At 40.0% G+C, this 17,379-nt stretch overlaps 1 protein-coding gene across 1 annotated transcript in view; it reads right to left on the reverse strand.

Moving 5' to 3' along the window:
* Positions 1-3,010: 3,010 nt before the first annotated feature.
* Positions 3,011-17,379, reverse strand: part of LOC306885295 (NLR family CARD domain-containing protein 3-like) — a gene marked incomplete at both ends in the record, with an annotated part of 80,297 nt that continues 65,928 nt past the window's right edge. Inside the window, 3 exons of the mRNA XM_079441729.1 lie at positions 3,011-3,037; positions 4,862-5,096; positions 10,885-11,052. Coding sequence (XP_079297855.1) covers positions 3,011-3,037; positions 4,862-5,096; positions 10,885-11,052 — 430 coding nt within the window. The remainder of the gene's footprint in view (positions 3,038-4,861; positions 5,097-10,884; positions 11,053-17,379) is intronic.

A 17,379-nucleotide genomic window follows, 5' to 3' on the forward strand; every position in this document is an offset into this window, starting at 1 on the left:
ATTCCAGGAGGTATTTTTGTTTTATTTATGTAACCTTTCTTTTACCAGGCTGTTGTTCTTGTCAGGATGGTGCTTTTATTTATCATAGCTAAAAATGTAACTCAGGTGGTGGTGTATTTTATCTTGCTTTACTCTAAGCAACATTTCTTTCAAAAAGGTGCATGGTTGTTGCAAGCACAGCCAGCATCATGTATTAACAAAACATGTTGGTTAACTGTTAGACTAAACAGTCTTTCTTTCAGATGGATATGCCATCATCCGCCAATGGTGGTGAAAATTTTGATCTTTTAAATCTGTCAAATTTCAATTTGATATTGTGTCAATACAACAACTTGGAACACGAGTAACAAAACATCCTTAATAGCTCTCTTACCTGTGACTAATTATTATGGATTTTGTCTTGCTTGAAAGCTATGGGCGCAGCTTTCTAGACTGAGGAGGCAAGAAGTGTATTGGAGGGAAAGACTGCCCCTTTTTAGGGTGGAAAGAAGAACCACATCCAATCTTCCGGCACATGTCCAAGCAGTTCAAGATCGGGACAGGAGTGAAAAAAGATTAGTGGACTTAATTCTCACATCAAAATCAGCAGAGCAGCATTTGGTGGTAATGATGGTTCCACTTTAAATTACTCCTCCAGACTCTGATTATGGTCAACTTAAATATAGTCAAGTGACAATTTAACTATTATTTGCCAAATGTAATTAATGACTTGTGCATTTACATATGAAATATAATTCCCTTCTATGGCCCAAAGGATATACTCAGTGGCAAAAGGTCAAAGGTTTCCACTAAAACCCCGTTTTCAAGTGCCTGTCTATGTAGCAGTAGGCACTCGCCCCGCCTATTAACGCCCGGCTGGATGGTGATTTAGTGCTAGTTATGAGGACTATAAATGTGGTTGGTGTATGTTACCTGTGAGGGCATGACACGTGACGTCATGTCATTGTTGTTGTTCCGGCGCGGTGTGCCAGAGCTGGAGAGGTAAGAGCTGCCGGTTAGCGACTCTGTTGCAAATGATTCCTGTGGCACCGGGTGATATGGACTTCTTTGTTGTAGTGGACAGGGGAACTAATCGGCGTACACTTGGCGGCGCTCGCTGTTGTGTGAACTTCCGGAAAAGCGGATGAGTTTCGTGGTTCTTTAATGACGGGCTGTCCAGGTATGTTTTCAACCTTTCATATTTAATGCCTCAGTCCGACTCAAGCCCGCTTGGTGAGTTTTCTCTTTGTTTTAATCCAGGTGTGTTTCATATGCCTGTTTAAGGTTATGGTGGGTTGTTTCGTCATCATTGTCGTTCACTGGACGCTTTAATCAGAAGTCCGGTTCAACATAAACTGCTGAGCGACTACGAAATTACTACGTGCTGCCGTTTGGCTTGATTTCATGAATATACGACTGTTGAGCGACCCCAATTACTACGTGCTTCGCTGCTGTGTAGCCTTACTGACTAGCGTCACTGCGACATCTCCGACTTTAACGGCACCATTAACGTTAATTTTTCTCTGTCATTCTATGAGAACTGGTGTGGATGTTTTCATTGCCCGGGATTTGATATTGGGTACTCAGAATGGAAGGAGCTGTATTTAAAGTGGCTTTTGATGCTCATTATTCTTAGTCATCACTGTTTATTGTTTTGATTTAAGTTTTCTTTTTGTTTTTTGTTTATTTATTATTATGTGAATGTTTGGTTTGTTCAATTCTGTCTTTTTGGCTCAAGTGCGGTCTTTGTGGCCCGGTACGAGTTAAACAACCACCTGGTCTGTATTTTCTTGATGCTGTCTAGGATACCCGGTTATCCAATTGTTCTCATAAGAGTACCCTGGATTTAAGTGGTGAATGTGTACTATTCAACAATGTTGTGAGGTGACGATCATCTGGAATGTATCTTTCTGGGATGAGAGTGCTTGTTATCATATTGGTTTGAGATGAACATTGTGCATTTGGGTCAAATAATTGTTTTTGTGTATTTCTTGTTTTCTCCTTTTTTGGTTTTTTCATTTTGTGGTGTATGAGTCTGTGTGTTCTTTATTGTAGGCCTGGGCGGCAAGGAAACTAAGGGCGGCAGCCCTCCTCATCTTGGTGGTGGTATTTTGGAGTGATTGCTGTGCCACTTGGAGGTGTTTGACGGAGTGCAGTGTGAGTACACGTGTGTTTGTGGTTTTCTTTGTTTCTTTTCTTTTAGGAGAATAGGGAGGCCCCTTAGGTGGAGTAATACGGCTGCCGTTCCCAATTTCCGTTGCCAGGAGTGTCCAATTTTGAACATCCTTTTTCTGATGACTTTGTTTGTATCATTTTAATCAATAAAGTGATTTTATTGTTTGTATTCTTCACCCATGTCTCATGCCTGACTCCAACCAATACGAGCCTGTGAGCCTTGTGTGCTCCTAATTTGTTTAGGGCGATTCCCTGGTAATAAGCCCCCAGGGTGGCGTAGTTGGTATGTTTATTTGGTGTCCTTGTTTCTGAGCCCGAACGCCACATCTACATTGACAACGAGCAGTCCCTGACAATCCTTTATAACTACATGAAAGGAGTTCTTAATAAAACCCAAACGCAGCTGACCTACAATGATGAGGTGGAGTTCATTTGTGGATGTCTCCTCCCAGAGGTAAGCCCAAAACATGTTTGAACATGAGCATGTTTATGTTCTGCAGTGTGTGCATGTTTTATTTTATTAATTGGTTTATTTGTACAGGCCATCATTCATGGCCTTTGCGAGCTGCAGGGCTTGTCTTGGCAGGAGGCTGAAGAGGTGTTCCTCCAGGGCCCCATTTATTACTCAAGGTATGTTTTCAATTTTTGTTTGTACAAAAACTGTTGGATTTTTGTGTTACAACAGCATTTATCTTTTCTTTTAGTGAAGTTGAGGAATTTGACAGGAGAATTGCTCGAGAAATGAAAAATCTCTCCAACAAGAATGTAAAGCATTTATTTTATTTGATATTATTTAATATGTAATATATACATTATTAACCCAATTATTTTTTTTCACAATTTTTCTCTGCATTGTTTACAGGTCGATGACTTGTAGGACCTCCTGAAAAAGAATACAAAAATAAAGTTTGGTGTGAGAAAATGACTCAGCACTTTACACGAGCACTATAATTTATTGTATGTAAATTAGGCAGCGATTAACCGCTTCCGCGATTAACCGCGCTTTAAAACGTCACGGTTAATTAATCGTAAAGGTTTCGCAAAACCGAGTGTTTCTGTTGCACGGAGCTGTTGCAGCTTGTGCAAAATGAAAACAAAGACACACTAGTGGTGCACCAGCTTAAAATTACGTGCTTATCAGAGACACTGACGGCGGTAAAGTTAGTTTTACGTTTGACATTCATTAGACATTCGGTTTCATTTCAGTTAAACTCTTAACACCTGTTATGTTTCAAGCCGTAACTAACTCAGATAGACATAAATATTTGTCCTTTACGTTGCACAAGGCTTACTTTTTAGAAAAAAAATTATGAAAAATTAACCATATAAATTAATTAAACAATTTAACTACATTACATTATACCGTAAAACCAATACTAAAATGTTCTGAAAAACATCCCTGTTATTGCACAAGGCTCTGTTTTTGGAATTAGCATGTTATGCATTTTATAATAATTTTACAACTTTTAATGTATGCAATAATACAAATACATTAAACAACAATACCATCTGATTTGAAGGTATCTTACCAACTGTTAAAAATATCTAAATATTATTCCCTATAATGAACAAGGCTTGGTTTTTCATATTATGGCTTTATTGTTTTTATATACAATCCACAATCCTTTTATGTACTCTACCTACTCAAATGAATTAAACTCTGACACCGTTGGAGATATAGATATCAAAACTACTGTAAAATATTCAGAATATTATTCCCTATAATGCACAAGGCTTATTTTTTATGATTATGGCTTTATTGTTTTTATATACACTCCACAATCCATATTTCTCATGTTTTATGTACTCTACCTACTCAAATGAATTAAACTGACACCGTTGGAGATAAAGATATCAAAACTACTGTAAAATATTCAGAATATTATTCCCTATAATGCACAAGGCTTGTTTTTTCAGATTATGTCTTTATTGTTTTTATATACACTCCACAATCCATATTTTTCATGTTTTATGTACTCTACCTACTCAAATGAATTAAACTCTGACACCGTTGGAGATAAAGATATCAAACCAACTGTAAAGTATTCAGAATATTATTCCCTATAATGCACAAGGCTTATTTTTTATGATTATGTCTTTATTGGTTTTATATACAGTCCACAATCCATATTTTTCATGTTTTATGTACTGTACCTACTCAAATGAATTAAACTCTGACACTTAAACAGGCAAATTAGTAATTAGCAGTTAGATTTGTGTCAGTAGGGAAGCCTAAGCCCTCCTTCCTGTTACACACTCCTTTCCTAATGTCAGGAATTAACCCATTCAGTCAAACTGATAGGAAAGGCCCTCCTTTTCCCGGGATCTTGATAAAACTTGATGGTTCACAGCCCACATCCAAGCCAGAGTAAAGTTAAATGGTCTCACACAATCGTTCAGTGAAATCCTCCACATCTTTCATCTGTCTTTTGTTTACATCTTGTGATTTCATTCCAATCTACTTTTTGCTGTTGTGCTCTCCTGCACCAAGCCTTAAGTTTCTTCCATCCTTCTTTCTCAGCTCTGTCATCAGTCAGACATTCACCATTTAAGCGTCACCAAGAGCTTCTTGTAAATCTCTCCTGTCTGCTGATGACAGATTGACTGAGACTATGCTGAACCCATTTCTGACTGACAGAGAAACAATTTCTTTCAGAGCTTCCAATCGAGCTAAAGCTGATCTTGGATCTTTTCTGACATTTCCTACCTCCTTTGACCACTCATACACTTCTTTAGAAGTCAGGGGTGAATATTTGTACTGCACAACACTGCACACCTCATGATCCATTAGCACATTCCATTCTTTTGTTTTCTGAAGATAAACCTCAGTCCGCTTTTTCCCCTTCTTGACGTTATCTCTCAATGGTCTAAGCTTTGCTGTTGCCCTTTCACAATCATCGGTGTCTGTGTCAGAATCTGAATCTGTGGTCACGTCAGTGTCACTACCAGTATCACATGCAGGCAATTTTGGTAAAACTAAAAGAAAATTGCTTCTGATCAATCTCTTGTGTAATTTGGACAATAGCTGTTTTAGTTTTCTGTTCATTTTCAAGCTGAGTTTTTAATTCCTGACACCTAACTTGTAACCCCTTCAGCTTTCTCTCCATGACCTCTTTGTCTCTGTTATGATTATCTAATTACTGTTTCATTTCCCATTTTCTATATTTAGACAAAGTGGCAAAAAATCCAAGGGATTTGCCTTGATTGTCTGGTTTTCATTCTTTGAATTTTACCCCATGATTTTTTCATGTCTTTAGGTTCCCAAAGACCACCCCTTTGCACCTTCCAAGATGGCGGCGCTGGACACCGTCCAGGTCGCTCCGCTAAGATTGTGTTTTTATCAACTTTTTTAACTTACTTTTACTTTCTCTTTTTACACATCTCACGTCCCCGAGGCGAAGGATCAAGAAACACCACGGGAAACGTGCTGGGATTCGAGATAGACTCAGGAAAATGGCTCACTGTCCTCCCCTTCCGAGCATTCTGCTCGCAAATGTCCAATCCTTGGAGAATAAGATGGACGATCTTAGAGCCAGGATTAGTTTCCAACGGGACATAAGGGACTGTAACATCCTTTGTTTGTCAGAAACGTGGCTTTCGTCCATGGTCCCGGACACTGCTGTAATGCCAAGTGATAACTTCTCTGTTTTTCGGACGGACAGAACAGCAGAGGCCGGTAAATCCAGGGGTGGAGGAGTGTGTTTCGTGATTAACAAGAAATGGTGTGATCCCAGGAATATCTCCATTCTGTCGCGTTCCTGCTCGCCTCATCTGGAACATCTTTCCATTATCTGCCGCCCATTTTATCTGCCCTGGGAGTTTTCATCGATCATTGTTACTGCTGTGTACATTCCACCACAGGCGGACACCGGCTTGGCTTTGTCTAAACTTCATGATGTGCTCAGCGGCTGCATTAACAAACATCCTGACGCTGCCTTTATCATCGCGGGAGACTTTAACAAAGCTAACCTCAGATGGGTCATGCCGAACTTTCACCAACATGTATCCTGTCCAACTAGAGGACCAAACACACTGGATCATTGCTACACTTAGTTCAAGAATGCCTACAAAGCCTGCTCACTTCCTGCTTTTGGTAAATCGTACCATGCCGCCATTTTTCTCACACCGGAATACAAACAAAGTCTCGTTCAGGATCCCCCGGTGCAGAGAGTAGTGACGCGCTGGTCCTCCCACTCAGAAGCTATGCTGCAGGTGGCTCTTGATGACGTCGACTGGGACATGTTCCAGGCGAGTTCTTCTGACGTCAGCGAGTTCACGGATGTAGCATTAAGCTTTGTAAACACGCTAACCGAGCAAGCTACAGAAACAATAACGATAAGGACATTCTCCAACTAGAAACCGTGGGTGGACAGAACAATCCGTGCTGTGGTTAACACACGCACTGCCGCTTACAATGAGGCTCTTCTGACCGGGAATATGAGTGAGTACAAAGCATCATGCTATGCTCTCCGTAAGAGTAAGAGCCGCTAAACACAGATACAGAGAGAGAATTGAGTTTCATTTCCAGCTCAATGACTCTCGACGGATGTGGCAGGGACTGAGGACCATCTGTGCCTTCGGAAACGAATCTTCCGCGGAGGTGAGAGCAGATCCGTTGCTGGCCGACGAGTTAAACATCTTCTACGGCCGCTTCGATTGCAACGGCGGCAGCGTGTCAGGAAGCAGCAGCAGAGCAGCGATGATCCTGTAATCACCGTGTCAGAGGATGAGGTTCAGAGGGCACTAAAGAAAGTGAATGTCAGGAAAGCAGCCGGACCTGATGGGATTACCGGCCGTGTTCTGAGGTCCTGCACTGATCAGCTAGCTGGTTTGTTCACGTCTATCTTTAATGAGTCCCTTGCTACCTCCGTGGTTCCCACCTCATTTAAAAAATCCGTAATAATCCCTTTGCCTAAGAATAATAAACCCTCTTGCCTGAATGACTATCGCCCAGTTGCCCTAACATCTATAGTCATGAAGGTTTTTGAGAGACTTGTTAAGAGCCACATCTGCTCCTCCATCCCTGATACTTTGGACCCTCTTCAGTTTGCCTATCGCCCAAACAGATCTACGGACGATGCCATCTCTCAAGTCCTCCACTCTTCCCTCACACACTTGGACAGCAACAATGGGAATTATGTAAGGCTGCTATTCATTGACTATAGCTCAGCTTTCAACACTATAGTCCCCATCAAGCTGGCTTCTAAACTCACAGACCTCGGCCTAAACTCCTCACTCTGTGACTGGATTCAAGACTTCCTCACCGGCAGACCTCAAGTGGTGAAAGTTGGCCAGTTCACCTCAAACTCCGTCACCCTCAACGTAGGAGCCCCACAGGGCTGTGTCCTGAGTCCCCTGCTCAACTCTCTCTACATGCATGACTGCGTGTCCTCTCACAGCTCCACATCTATTATCAAATTCGCTGATGATACTGTGGTTCTGGGCCTCATCTCCAACAATGATGAGACCACATACTTGGATGAGGTAGAGACTCACATCATGGTGCCAGGACAACTGTCTCTCTCTGAATGTGAGCAAAACTAAAGAGTTGATCATGGACTTTAGGAAGAGACAGCAGCAGCCCTACACTCCTCTCATGATCAGTGGGACCCCTGTGGAGAGGGTGAGTAGCTTCAAGTACCTCGGTGTAAACATCTCTGAGAACCTGACTTGGACTACACACATCCAAACACAGGTTAAGAAAGCCAGGCAAAGACTGTAACATCTGCGATAGCTGAGGAAATTCAGGGTCTCACCAGCAATCCTGAAAACTTTCTATTCAGGGACCATAGAAAGTGTATTGACTCGGTGCATCTCAGTGTGGTATGGAAACAGCTCCAATCAGGACTGCAAAGCACTACAGAGAGTTGTGCGCTTAGCTGAGTGCATCTCAGGGTCTGCTCTCCCCTCTCTGCAGGACATCTACCTCAAACGCTGCAAAAATAGAGCTGTCAAAATAATCAAGGACTCTAATCACCCTGGTAACCATCTATTCACTTTGCTTCCATCTGGTAAGCGCTTCCGTAGCCTGATGGCAAAAACTGAGAGACTTAGGAGGAGCTTCTTCCCCCAGGCCATCAGGCTCCTAAACTCTAACTCTGTGTCATAACATCATTTGACTCCATGTTAACATCCACTATATCAATAAGCTATTCATAATTTTATCTACCTCATATGCTGCTATTCAAATACCCTGTACAACTTTTTTGCACATTCTTTTGCACATTCCTGTTATATTACTATTTATGTCAACAACATACTGACCTGCACATATATATTTATATTTTTTTATCTTTTATTTTATTCTTTTTATTTTTTTTTCTACTTTTCTTTTTCTTAATATTTGTATTCTATATAATTGCACTGTCCTTGGATCGGACCTGACTTACATTTCACTGCTGGTTATACTCTGTATAATTGTGTATGTGACGAATAAAAATCTTGAATCTTGATTTTATATTTAGCAACTATTTCTTGTTCTGCTTCTTTGATCTTAAAGTGCTCTTTCAGTTGTTCTGTCAGCGTTTCAATTACATCATCTAGTTTAACTTCTGACACCTCCATAACTGAAGAAATTATATAATCTGACCCAGTAGCCAAGCTACTCCCACAGTACGTAATGAATTTTCATGAAATGTCAAGACAGAACACACTCACTCTGCTTGCAGTAGTTAAGACAGGAGAAGATGCTTGCTAGAGTCTCCCCCCGTCCTCACTCGTGGCCCGGAGTCAGATGCCCAGTGGTCTGGGACATTCCACCATCTGTAGCTCAAATAGTAGAGCATGGCACTAGCAACACCAAGGTCATGGGTTCGTTTCCCAGGGAAAGCAAGCGCTGATAAAATGTAAAAACTGTAACATGAATGCAATGTAAGTCGCTTTGGATAAAAGCGTCTGCTAAATGCATAAATGTAAATGCAAATCTGGTCGTGCGAGAAACAATCTTGACTCCACTCTTATGGAGATAACAGCAGCGTTATCCCATCCTGTAGACAACGCCAAAATGTGAGATCGGGTCCCCACGCCAGATAATATTTAGGATCCAGCCCCAGATGCCAGATCCCGTCAGAAAATATCAGTTCAACCAGTAACAGAACAACTAGTCAGCAGAGCTGTTGATACCCAAAATGAGTGTTTAACAGTCTTCTGTCAGTCAAGAAGTTGACTGAGGAAAGCCAGAGAAGAGCAGAAGCAGGAGACGAAGTGATGGTAAAAAGTAACAGAGTTTATTCAACAATCTTAGTTGCGTATGTTTAAATGTTCAGACTTCGTCTGACCAGCACAAATTCAACATGTACTCTTATACCAAAACTGCTTCACAGCAACATCCCATAAACCTTGGGCTTCCATAAACATTCCCCCTTATATATCTCTATTCATACAGACAAAACAGTTCACGAAACCCCACAAGCATGAGATTGAACAACAATGAAAATGCATAAGCAAGGAAAATTTATAAGAAATATGAAATATAGAAACATAATGAATAAAGATAATAAATGAATAAACAATAAAAATACTAATCAAATAACAAAAATAATCAAATAACAAATCATATGAATGACTAATGATTATAAATGAATTAAAAAACATAAAAAAATAGAAACACAACACACACAATTTGCACGTGAGGATCTAAGGATCCTTCAATTTATAACAGTGAAGTCGCTGTATCTTCAGTCTCTGTAGTGGATCCATATTCACCATCATGTCATCTAAGATAAGTCCTAAAATAAAACACACAAACAGTACGAGACATTATGTCGCTCACATCTTTTCATAAGAAAACTTAGCACTAACTAGGTAAGGTATATTAATTAATTATCAATCATGATATTATAGCTTCTATCTGATGCTCAAAGTCAAAGTCACAAAATCAAAAAGACATGAAAGGTCACTTTCCCACAACAGAAAGCTGACACAGAACCAGCAAAAATGAACATTACATTCCACTACGAATTTAATACCAGTTAATATCAAACAATCCAAATCTCAGATTATCACACGCATTAGGGCTGCACAATTAATCAAATTTCTAATCACAATTACGGATGCCACAATTAATCATTAAATTAATCGTTCAAAGCAGCAATTAATCATTCAAAATCCACTTATTTTATTCTGTGTGCTTTAGATGTGTTCTTTTCTTTCTACAAGTCATCTTAAGGGTTTTTGCATTGTTTTAATTTTAGTTTTAGTATAGCATTATAATACCATGCATATTTTTATTTTTTTATTTAAAGAAACCAATCCAATATACAGAATAGTTCACAATCGAGGCTTAATACTATAGAAGGTTTTCAGCTTGTTTATTTTCATCTAAAAATATGGCATGCAGTTGCTTCAAACAAAGATATATACATCGTTCAGTGTAAATTGTGACGATCATAAATAATCACAATTACAATTTCAAGGGAATAATCGACAATTATGATTTTTCTCATAAAAATCGTGTTATCTCGTAACACGCATAGAGACATTTAAAGGGCAAAATCTGAAAATAACATTAATATTATTGTCACAACAGTATGAGCAGAATTAAACTAATATTAAACAGTGTAAAATTCAGAGACCTAACTGAAGCTTAATTTAAGAATCATTATCTGAGGATCTCAGACAAAATATTCACAAACACATGGTGTGTCTGAACCTGATACAATTTCCTTTTATTTCTAGTGAGTAAAACAGACATTTGAACTTAAAATGAAAAGTGTTAAAAACCATTGTTACCATAGTGTCTCCAGTTTATAATGTGGATCATCCTTCAGATCAGAGAGCACTCTTGAGTCTTCTAGTTTATTCCCAGACAGATTCAGTTCTCTCAGGTGTGAGGGGTTTGATCTCAGAGCTGAAGCCAGAGCAGCACAACCTTCATCTGTGACGCCACAGTCATACAACCTGTAGAGAACAATGACACACTCTTCACTCTCTCAGATCAAACAAGGACTTTCTCTTGATCACATTCAAACTAACAGTGTGATGAGTAGTGTTGTTTCTGGCGGCCAGTTTTAATTTTAGTTTTAGTCTAGTTTTTGTGTGAAGCTGTCATTTTAGTTTTTATTAGTTTTAGTCACGTTCATACTCTTTTTAGTCTAGTCAAGTTTCAGTCAACTAAAAGTCTGAGCATTTTAGTCTTATTTTAGTCAGAATTATCCATGACTATTTTCGTCTAGTTTTAGTCGATGAAAACTGATGACATTTAGTCTAGTTTTAGTCAATGAAAATGGCATTTTAGTCTCTTTTTAGTAATTCTATTTAACCCAGTCAATATAGTATAAGTACCTAGTAGCAGTGGCATACCGTAGGGCCTTCAGTAAGCAAGGTTAGTTGTGTATAGGTGTTTTTTACTTCATTGTTGTATGTCTGTATTTATGTAGAACCGTGGTCCTGCGAGACACGACATTTCATTCCATTGTATGTCCCCACATGTAGCGGAATGACAATAAAGCTCAACTTCAACTGTAAACATCTTACACATCTCTGTTATAGCTAACGCAGCTATATGCATATAATGCACATATTATGCTGCACACAGACTCTCAACAAACAATGATGGCTGATCAACTATTTTAATAGTAGGCTAGATTGAGGTGGGTTAAATGCAGAGTAAATTTCCCTACATGATCAGTAAAAGTAATCCACCAATACATGGGTCACTATGCACATTCATGTCACTCTAAAATGACGACGCACCCAAAGCAGCAAAACTGTACAAATGCTGGACATCCACCCACCACACCACAGTATTATCAACACACCACCTACACCTCCATAACAGTGTGCATGATACAATACTCATCAAATAATAAAGCACTCAACTGTCACTTGTAAATAAAGTCCATGGATCTGTCATTCCATGCCACTTTACTCTGATTTAAAAGTAAACACAGCCAACAAAATAACTTGTGCTCGGTGCTAGCTGTCAGCCACTGATAGCACTCATAGTTGCAATCGTTGAAATGGCGCATAAAACCTTTGCTGGCCTTTGTTAGTGAATTCACTTTGGGTGTAAGTCTTCCTTTCTCAGTTATTCTCTTTTGTCTGCAAAAGAGCGCCTTGAAAAAGACAATTTTAGTAGATCGGCAACAAGATCTGGTGAGGCGCCGATGACTGCAGCTGTCATTTTCTTTTCGTTTACTTTCATGTTCGTACCTTAGAAATCCCTGATTAAAGAAGCGGTCTAACGCTGGGGGTAGCACTGGGCACGTAGCTGGACCCAGAGGGCGGGCTGTCATTGAAAGTCAAAATTTGATTGGCTGATGATTCTGTCACTAATGCTTGTAACAAATCAGATGTGAAGTCTTTCAACAAAAGGGTAGCACTATCTGTAGTGCTGGCCTCAGACTTTTTTTATGTAGGATATTCCAGTTCAACCTCAACTAAACTAATCATAGGCAATTTAGTGGACATTACACAAATGAAAATGATACCTAAATAATCAATAAAACATTTTTCACACAATAAAATTTTTTATAGGGCCAGCAGAGAAGGCCCTGCTTCCCCTGACGGCCCACCACTGCGCTAGTAGTATAGACGAAACCAACATTTTCTTTTAGCCAAACCCATTTCAAACAAGGTTATCTTATTATATTATTGTTACCTTATAGACTTAAGAATACATCCATGCCAGACAAGGAAGACGCTCTGATTTGAATTTACAACATTTATTTTACCAACCAAACATGTTAACATATTTGTTTTCGTCTTCTAAATAATGGCGCGAGTGGGGCTTGAGGAAGAGACGCCGCCTGCATCTGCGCAGTGCAACCTGATGCAGCTCCAGAAGAGACACAGGAAACAGAACTACTGCAAAATAATAATAATAATAACGCGACTAAACGAGACGAAATAACGTTATAACATTTCGTTTCATCTTGTTTTAGTCAACGGAAATGAAGGAGACATTTTAGCATATTTTTTATTTTGCAAAACACATTTAGTCTTGTTTTTATTCGTCAACAATATTGCATTATATATTTGCGTCTCGTCTCGTTTTCGTCACGTGATAAAGGTTTGTTGACGACGATATTTAGTCACAATTTTCGTTGACGAAAGCAACACTAGTGATAAGGTGAGAGAGACTATGAGAACTAAAATCAATTTAAAGATAATAAAGTCAGTTTCCTTAAACACAATATTCAGATACTGAAACTCTGACATTAAATTCTAGTGATTAAGAATAATTTATATTATATCAGTAGCTCTCGTAGAAACACACTGATGCAAGAATCACCCTAAATATATTTTTCTACATACATTTACTATATTCCCTCCAGTAAAGTATGGATTTTAGATCATGTGACTCTCAAAGGCCCTGTTTACACCCTGTATTAAGATGTGTTTTCGTTGATCAGATCACAAGTAGACGAGGGAGAAACATTTCCGTTTACACCTGGTGTTTTAATCCATCCCTTTTGTCAACTTTCAACCACTTCTGTCCTGATTTCTTCAAGGGGTGGGTCTATGGGTGGCAGCGGTGTGCATAGACCTCATTGGGGGGGGGGGGGGGGGGGGGGGGCAGAGGTGCATTCAATAGAAATCACATCCCAGGGTTGTAGGGGTTCCCTCGGTAGAAATCGCGTTACGGTCGGTGCGTATGGCCTTGTGGGCAGAGCTGACATGAAATGCCGTTGCGCTTCGGGTGTCCCGAGTTCAAGTGCCCCATTTCTCTCACCCACTTTGCTTCCTGTTGACCTACTGTCCTATCTAAATAAATGCTGAAGGTAAAACTGAGGCTTTTGTTGGTGTTGAGATGGGAGATGAATGAGGTGATGGTGAGCAGGGAAAAATCGGGGCAGGTTGTAAGCATGGTGAAAGTTTTTAAACCATTCCAAGAGGGTAAATCGGATTGGAGGGTCCTGGGGGAGATGGCTTGTAGAATAGAATTGAGGGAGGCTTCGAGGAGAGGTTTCAGTGGATGGTTTACAGAAATATCATCTCTGAATAGGGAGGTACTGGCGTTGGGAGTGGATCCGCATCTGGTGACACCAGCCTGAATTTCTGGAAAGCAAAATGGGAGAGAGATCACCTATTCGATTTTTGGATCTGGGGACATGTTTTGCATTTAAAATGAATTGGTCACAAGCTGAAATCCATATGAGGCGTCTTAAGAAAGGTATTAATGCGGGGGAATGAGACCGGCCTTTATTTATCCAATGCATGGCCGCTTCGTTATCACAATGCACTACGATGCTGGTGGTGGACCACTCTTTCCCCCACAGGGCTGCTGCGGTGACTACAGGATATAACTCGAACAGTGCTGAGGATGAGAGAGACTGTGGCAAATCTGACAGCTGGGGGGGCCACGTAGATGTAATCCAGCGACCTTGGTAAAATCCCCCAAAACTGCGGGAGGGGGCTGCGTCGGTGAATAATTGGATGTCGACGGGGCGAGAAACCATGCTGTTATAAAAGGATAGGCCGTTCCATTGTTTGAGGAAGGTTATCCATAAACTGAGCTCGTTGAAGCACAAGCTAGATAGGGATATGCGATCCTCGAGCACGTGCACAGAGGACACAAGGGAGAGGAGGTGCGAGATGAAAGGGTGGCCCTGTGGGATGATGCGCATCGCAAAGTTTAGGTGACTGAGGATAAGACGACAGCTCGCGTTTGGAACAGTTTGGGTTGTCTAGGAGGGCGGAAGCAACCAGAATCGTTTTATCGTTCTCTCGAGGAGTGAGAGGTATTACGGGAAGGCTGGCGACCCCGCGGTGGAGCTGCAGGCTCGATTGTGGCACCCTGACGGGGGCAGGTGCAACATCGGGAGATGCTGGAGGACCCTGGGCGTTGAGGGGGTTGTCATTTGTGAACAGTTTGATTTCTGACATCGCAGTGATTGGGATCACCAATGCTGAAAGACTGTAGAAAGAATGAAGGTGAGATGGTTTGGCTATTTATAGAGGTTCTCTCTACAGCTGATTGGATAGACTGTGTGATTGCTGATGATGAATTTGCCAAGTTAATTATCTGGGCATGGTCCTCCCGAACTTTGTTAATAAAACATAATGTAAAATCACAGTTGCTTGTATGCAACTGCTTCAAAGGTTCTCATACAAGAAAGAGGATTTGTAAAGAGTTTGAGCAAATATGTGAAGAGTACCAGATCAGGATGGCAGATTGTCTATTAATTGGTCTTTAGTGTTAGACTTTGAGTGAAAAGCCTATGGATAGTTTATGGGGATGCACATAAGAACTCACATTGCGAACCCAACCATGCATACACAAATAACAAAAAAAAAAACAAACATAAAAATTCTAACTTGCAAGCACAAACTTGTTAACACAACCATGCACATGCAAACAATACACTTATCACACATACACATGCACATGCACATTTACTCACAAATATTAAATCACACTTTATATTTTAATATTTTTTAACAACTCAGCTGTATGTGGACACCTTTTGAATAGAAATGCATATTGCAATTTTTTTGTTGTTGTTGCAAATAAAACTCTCATAGTCCATACCTACTGTAGTTTTAACTTATTTTAATACACAAATTCAGTTAAATCATCAAACATTTGTATAACTAGACAGTGACTTGCTTGATCCAAGCTACGATTTGACTTGAATTGCTTGACATAAAGCAGTGACTTGACTTGACTTGCTTAATTCTCACAAAAATTGACTTGGACTTGGATTGGACGAGGATGTCACATAAAACGCGCAATCTGATGGATGGATAAATCAAAAGGGTAACGCTTTAAGGCCTTTCCACACTGAGTGCGATGCGAAAAGGCGAGGCGAATCACCCGCGAATGTTTGCCTTCTGCTAATTCACGCCTGCACGCTAGGTGGCGCCGACCAACAATGTATTTTTTCTTCATGTAGCGTATGTATCTCGTGTGGTTAACATCATCCACTGCTCAATATACAGCATTAAATTAAAATAAACAACTTGTATGCATAATGCTTACAAGAATACATCTGAAATAATTAGAGGTGCAATTAGCATCACGCTACATTGAAAATGTATGTAATTATTAACGTTTTTGCTCAAAACCCACTTTATATCATCATCGAGTGCTTGTAATAACTTGTAAGACATGCACTCATTGCATGTTTTATAATGGACTGATCTCATGTGTCATAAACATCCATTATTGTTAAAATAAATACCATGAACTGCATAAAAACATATACAGAAAACCTATCTTCACAATTATAGGTCTATTTGCTTTCATATTTCATGTGTAGAAAAATATTTCTCTCTTTTTATATACAGAAGGGCAAGAGATATGATTACATGATTGACAGGTCTAGATGAACGAGCTGACTCATAAACACTCGCGCTCGTGGAAGATAATGGCCGGTGCTCGTCAGATCACATGATTCCATGGAGAATTAATATGTTATTCTGTATAAATAATATGTGAGAATAGTCTGTTCTTAAATACCAACAATAACAAGAACTCTGCAATTACTGTTCTCTCTTGCGGAAAAAGTCTTCTACTATGGTGTTTTTATGCTCGTGCTCTTCTGAGCTTTTAGAGCCACCGCGTCCACCTTTTAGGTAACAGCAGTTGCTCTGGTCATGTGATGTAATGCTCAAATCTTATTGGACTGCCCGTGTTTTCGCTTTGTGAAACTCAAAAGATTCGTCGGACTGGATAAAAAAAAAAAACATTTGCATTTTCGGTGTGCGAATGTTCGCGGCCTGTGTGGAAGCTTCCATAGGAAGCTGTTGTTTTATTCCAGCACGTCATCATGTGCGAAATTCATTTCACTTTTTCGCGCTCAGGGTGGAAAGACCTTTAGATTACAGCCCGCAATGTACCGCATAATTAAACAGATTTTACAGTGTACCTATTTGTAACTATAGAAACTTCCACAGTACCTACTCATAGGTATAAGGGAACAATATGCAACATTTGGAGAATGAGGGGGTAATAACCTGCAGAATTATAAAGCATTTATACAGGTGCATCTCAATAAATTAGAATGTCATGGAAAAGTTCATTTATTTCAGTAATTCAACTCAAATTGTGAAACTCGTGTATTAAATAAATTCAGTGCACACAGGCTGAAGTAGTTTAAATCTTTGGTTCTTTGGCCACACGCTCTCGCGAGAAGGTGTCAAGCCAGACCCAGCGAAGGTGAAAGCGATACAAGACATGCAGCCACCCACAAACAGAAGAGAGTTAGAAACCATTCTCGGGATGATTAACTACCTGGCCAGATTCGCACCACGCCTCTCCGAGATAAACGCACCACTACG

This window comes from Barbus barbus (assembly GCF_936440315.1).
Source record: "Barbus barbus genome assembly, chromosome: 19".
In the NCBI taxonomy this organism is placed as follows: Eukaryota; Metazoa; Chordata; class Actinopteri; order Cypriniformes; family Cyprinidae; genus Barbus; species Barbus barbus.